At 61.5% G+C, this 3,629-nt stretch overlaps 1 protein-coding gene across 1 annotated transcript; it reads right to left on the bottom strand.

The window, feature by feature from the left end:
* Window positions 1-968: 968 nt before the first annotated feature.
* Window positions 969-3,174, bottom strand: GDF1 (growth differentiation factor 1). The gene is made up of 2 exons (XM_085315353.1): window positions 2,892-3,174; window positions 969-1,817 (listed from the first exon to the last, which is right to left on the bottom strand). The coding sequence occupies exons 1-2, from the start codon at window positions 3,169-3,171 to the stop codon at window positions 982-984; spliced, it is 1,116 nt and encodes a 371-aa protein (XP_085171479.1). The 5' UTR covers window positions 3,172-3,174; the 3' UTR covers window positions 969-981.
* Between the last annotated feature and the right edge of the window lie 455 nt (window positions 3,175-3,629).

Here is a 3,629-nt window from a genome sequence, read left to right as displayed (position 1 = left end):
CTCTAAGCTCACAATTAATGCGGTGCCTGAATTAACAGGGCCATAACACTGCTGCGTGGTGCTACAACGGCTGGACGTGCAGGTAGCAGCAGGGTCGGGCAGCTCAGGAGCCCGGCACGCTGCCGGCTGGCCCCGGACCTGCTCTCAGCGTGGCGCTAATGAGGTAAATTAAAACTCCTGCAGCGCCCTGCCATCCAGGAGTCCAGACACAGAGCGCTCTGCCCGCACGCACCGTGGTTTTTCAGCTGCAGGTAACGCCAGGCTGGACAGCAGCGCTGCACGGCGGCTGCTCAGCGCCTCTGAACTGTGTATACGGCTGTGCCCCCCCCCAACCCCAAAATCAGCAAACACACGCGAAGAATGAGCTCAAGTCGGAGTTGCCAGCACAAAAGATGCCACCGCTTGCGCACCGGCTGCCTGCGCTGCGAGGAGGGATTCAGCCACCGCGACGCAGCTCCTGCGGCGACGACATACCTCTTCTCGCGGCAGGGCCGAGCTGCTGCCTCCCTGCGCACGCCTGGGCAGCACGAAGAACCAGCATCGCTGCGCCAAGCGGGCAGGCGAGCCGCTGCGCCTGGCGGAGGGCGCCTCGCTCCCCGAGACGCGCCGGCGCTCTCTCCGTGGGCGGCCGGGATTCACGAACCGGAGCCGCCGTCGCCYGAGCAGGCGGCCGGCGTCAGACTCGCTCATAACCCCTACGCGCCCGCGCCGGCCGCAGCAGGCGCCTGCTTGGGGCGGGGACGGGACCAAGCACCCAGGTGCTGCTGACCCACAAGCCCAAACCCGGGAACGATCCCCTAGAGCCTCCTCGGCCGCGCGCRGCGGTTCGGGGGGAGCTCCGGCCCCCGACGCACCACTAGCAACATCCCTAAACASCAGTACAGCGGGGAGTCAAGACATCGGGATTTATTCTCTCGCTCCTTCGACAGTGCTTCATCCCGCCCCAGCGCACACCCCCACGCACGCCCCCCGGCCCCTCCGCTATCGGCAGCCACACTCATCCACCACCATGTCCTCGTAGTGCCGCAGCACCACGTTGTCGTTGTTGTCGTAGTACAGGATGGAGATGGGGGACAGGCGGACGGGGACGCAGCAGGGCTGCGGGGTGCCCTCGGGGTCCAGCGAGTGCACCATGGTCTGGAGGATGGCGTGGTTGGTGCTGTTCAGCTCGGCTGTCAGCGGGAAGGGACACTCGCCCAGGCAGTAATTAGCCATGTAGCCCTGGGGGGCGATGATCCAGTTCTCCCAGCCGACGTCGCTGAAGCTGATGTAGAGCCGCCTGGGCTTGCAGAGGTTGCTCGGCGTGACGGGGGCATCGTAAGCACTTCTCCTCCTCCTGGAGGCCTTGCACTGCTGCCGGCTGAGCGTCACCACCAGGAGAGAGGTATCCAGGAAGGAGTCGATGCTGGCACAGAGGCTCTGCAGCCCCCAGCTCACCAGGGCTGATGCACCATCCCCGCCGCCTACTGAGATCTCCAAGACCAAGCCCAGATTCTTGCTGTAAGTTCGCCAGTCCTTTGCCACCCCGCTCAGGTTGAAGAGGAGAGACTTGTGCAGCTGGGCGAAGGACTGCTCCACCAGCAGCTTTCGGCTGTGCTCGCGGGAGGGCATCCCCCGCAGGGACAGCTGGGCGGTTTGGTACAGCCGCAGCCCGAAGACCTGGCCCCGGCTGGAGGTGTGGTAGGAGTTGTGGCTGAATTTGATCTCTAGCTGAGCCATCGTCAAGTGCTCGCCCTCCTCCAGCACGGAGAGGTTAAAGTACAGACGCTTCTGCAGGCACAGCAAYGTCTGGGGCTGCCTGCTATGAATGAAGTGGCCTGACAAAGAAGGAAAAATAGAGGTGGTGGTGGTTGAACTCCGTTACRCCTCCAACTTAAGCTCTTGGCTGCGCAGCAAGAGGAAGAGGGGACTGAACAGAGCTGCGCATCCGAAYGCGCCCGCAGCCGCTGGACCAAGACGACAACGCTGCAGCGGGGACTATCGACCTGGCGGCCTCCAGAGGGGAGCCTGGGGCTAGCGCGGGCTCCAGCCTGCGGCACCGAGCTGCTGAACTAACACTAGCAAGGCTTTGGCGCTCGCTGCCGCGACCAGCCTCGCAGGCAGGACAGTAATACTCCTCCAGAAAAGACTTCACACCTGGGCGCATTATTTTTCCCCCAGTTGTAAATATCTTCCCCCCAGCCCAGGACAGGGTGGCGGTTGCGGGGTGTTTGCAGTTCGGGATGGGGCGGGGGAGAAGAGCAAATAGCAGCAAACTGAAGCAATGGATAAGCAGCCTTTTTAAGCCAGACCTAGATTTCCATTGGAAACCTTGAATCACAAGTGAGGGGAGCTCCGTAGCGTCTCAAGATGCCAAGGACACTAAGTAAATGGTTCCCACATAAGCGGGAACAGCTTGGAGATGCCACAGGCTGAAACAGTGAGACACGCCGCGTGCTCAGCCAGGGGCACGAGGACGCACGGCCGAGCAGCCCCTGTCCCCATCCAAAGCCGGGTGCGCAGGGGATCGCAGCTCTCCTTGCTGCACCCGCGTCACCACCACCCCGGCAGGGAGTCCCAGCCCCGCTGCTGCGAGCCCCGCGGAAACCAGGGCAGTCACCGAGGACTGAACCGGCACCTCTGAGCTGCACGAGGTGACTCCCAGCTGGCCGGGCACCTCGCACGGCTCTGCACCCCTACGCGCTTCCTCATCGACTGACTCATTTCTGAATCAGAAATAAGCACCTACAGCATCCCAAGAGACCGGGGTTAACACAGCAGTGATTGCTCTCGGGGACCCCAGACTCCATCTCCACCCTGCAGACAGGAAAGCAAGGACCGGAGCAATAGCTCCCAGCCCAGGGAGCAGAGGGGTTTCCAAAGGCAGGATCGGAATCACAGCATTTCTGTACCTTGGTCAGCGAAGACGCGGATGATGTTTCCAGGGACATTAAATTCCTCCACCCTACAAGCATCCTCCAGGCCTTTGTTTGTAGGAGTCTTTCTGTTCTGGAAGATCCGCCAGAGCACAGACGGCACAGGAACAGCGGTTTTCGGGCTGGGTTTGGCGCTCAGACCAAGGGATTTTAACAGTAAACTTTCCTGCAAACTCAAATCCATCCCCAGAATCGCACTAAGGAGAGCCCAGGCGAGGCCAGCTCTAAAGCTGGCATGTACGGAGAGAGGCCACATTGCTCAGCTGTCCTTCCCGGCAGACAAAGAGCAGAGCTGCGCCTGCTGGGGACCAGCTCTGGAGGGGACTGAGGACAGGCCGGGGTGTTGATTGCCTGATTGGAGCCTTTGATCTGGTTAGTGCTCAATTAGCACAGAGGGATTCCCAGGATTGGGCAGCGGGTGTGAACAGCCCCTCCAGCCTCCTGGGGCCCGTTAACCCTTTGAGGCTGCTGTGTGCGTGTTGGAGGGCAGGTCCCCTTCCTCCCCCTCATCTCCACACCATCAAGGTCCAACGAAGTCCCTGTGGATGGGGAAAAGGCTGTTCTTCCTTACGCAAAGCCGCCAGCAAGTTGAGCACTGGTCCCAGTGCCCTAGGAGAGGGGTGGACCTCGTCGACGTCCCACTGAGATAGATCCACAGAGAGTAGCTCTGATCAGGGTCTCGCTGCCTCCCCCCAGATCAGCTCTTTCCAATCT

The sequence above is a fragment of the Rhea americana genome, unplaced genomic scaffold, assembly GCF_003343005.1.
Source record: "Rhea americana isolate MKP2758 unplaced genomic scaffold, rheAme1 scaffold_428, whole genome shotgun sequence".
Lineage (NCBI taxonomy): Eukaryota > Metazoa > Chordata > Aves > Rheiformes > Rheidae > Rhea > Rhea americana.
This window is presented reverse-complemented; position numbering and strand designations above follow the sequence as displayed.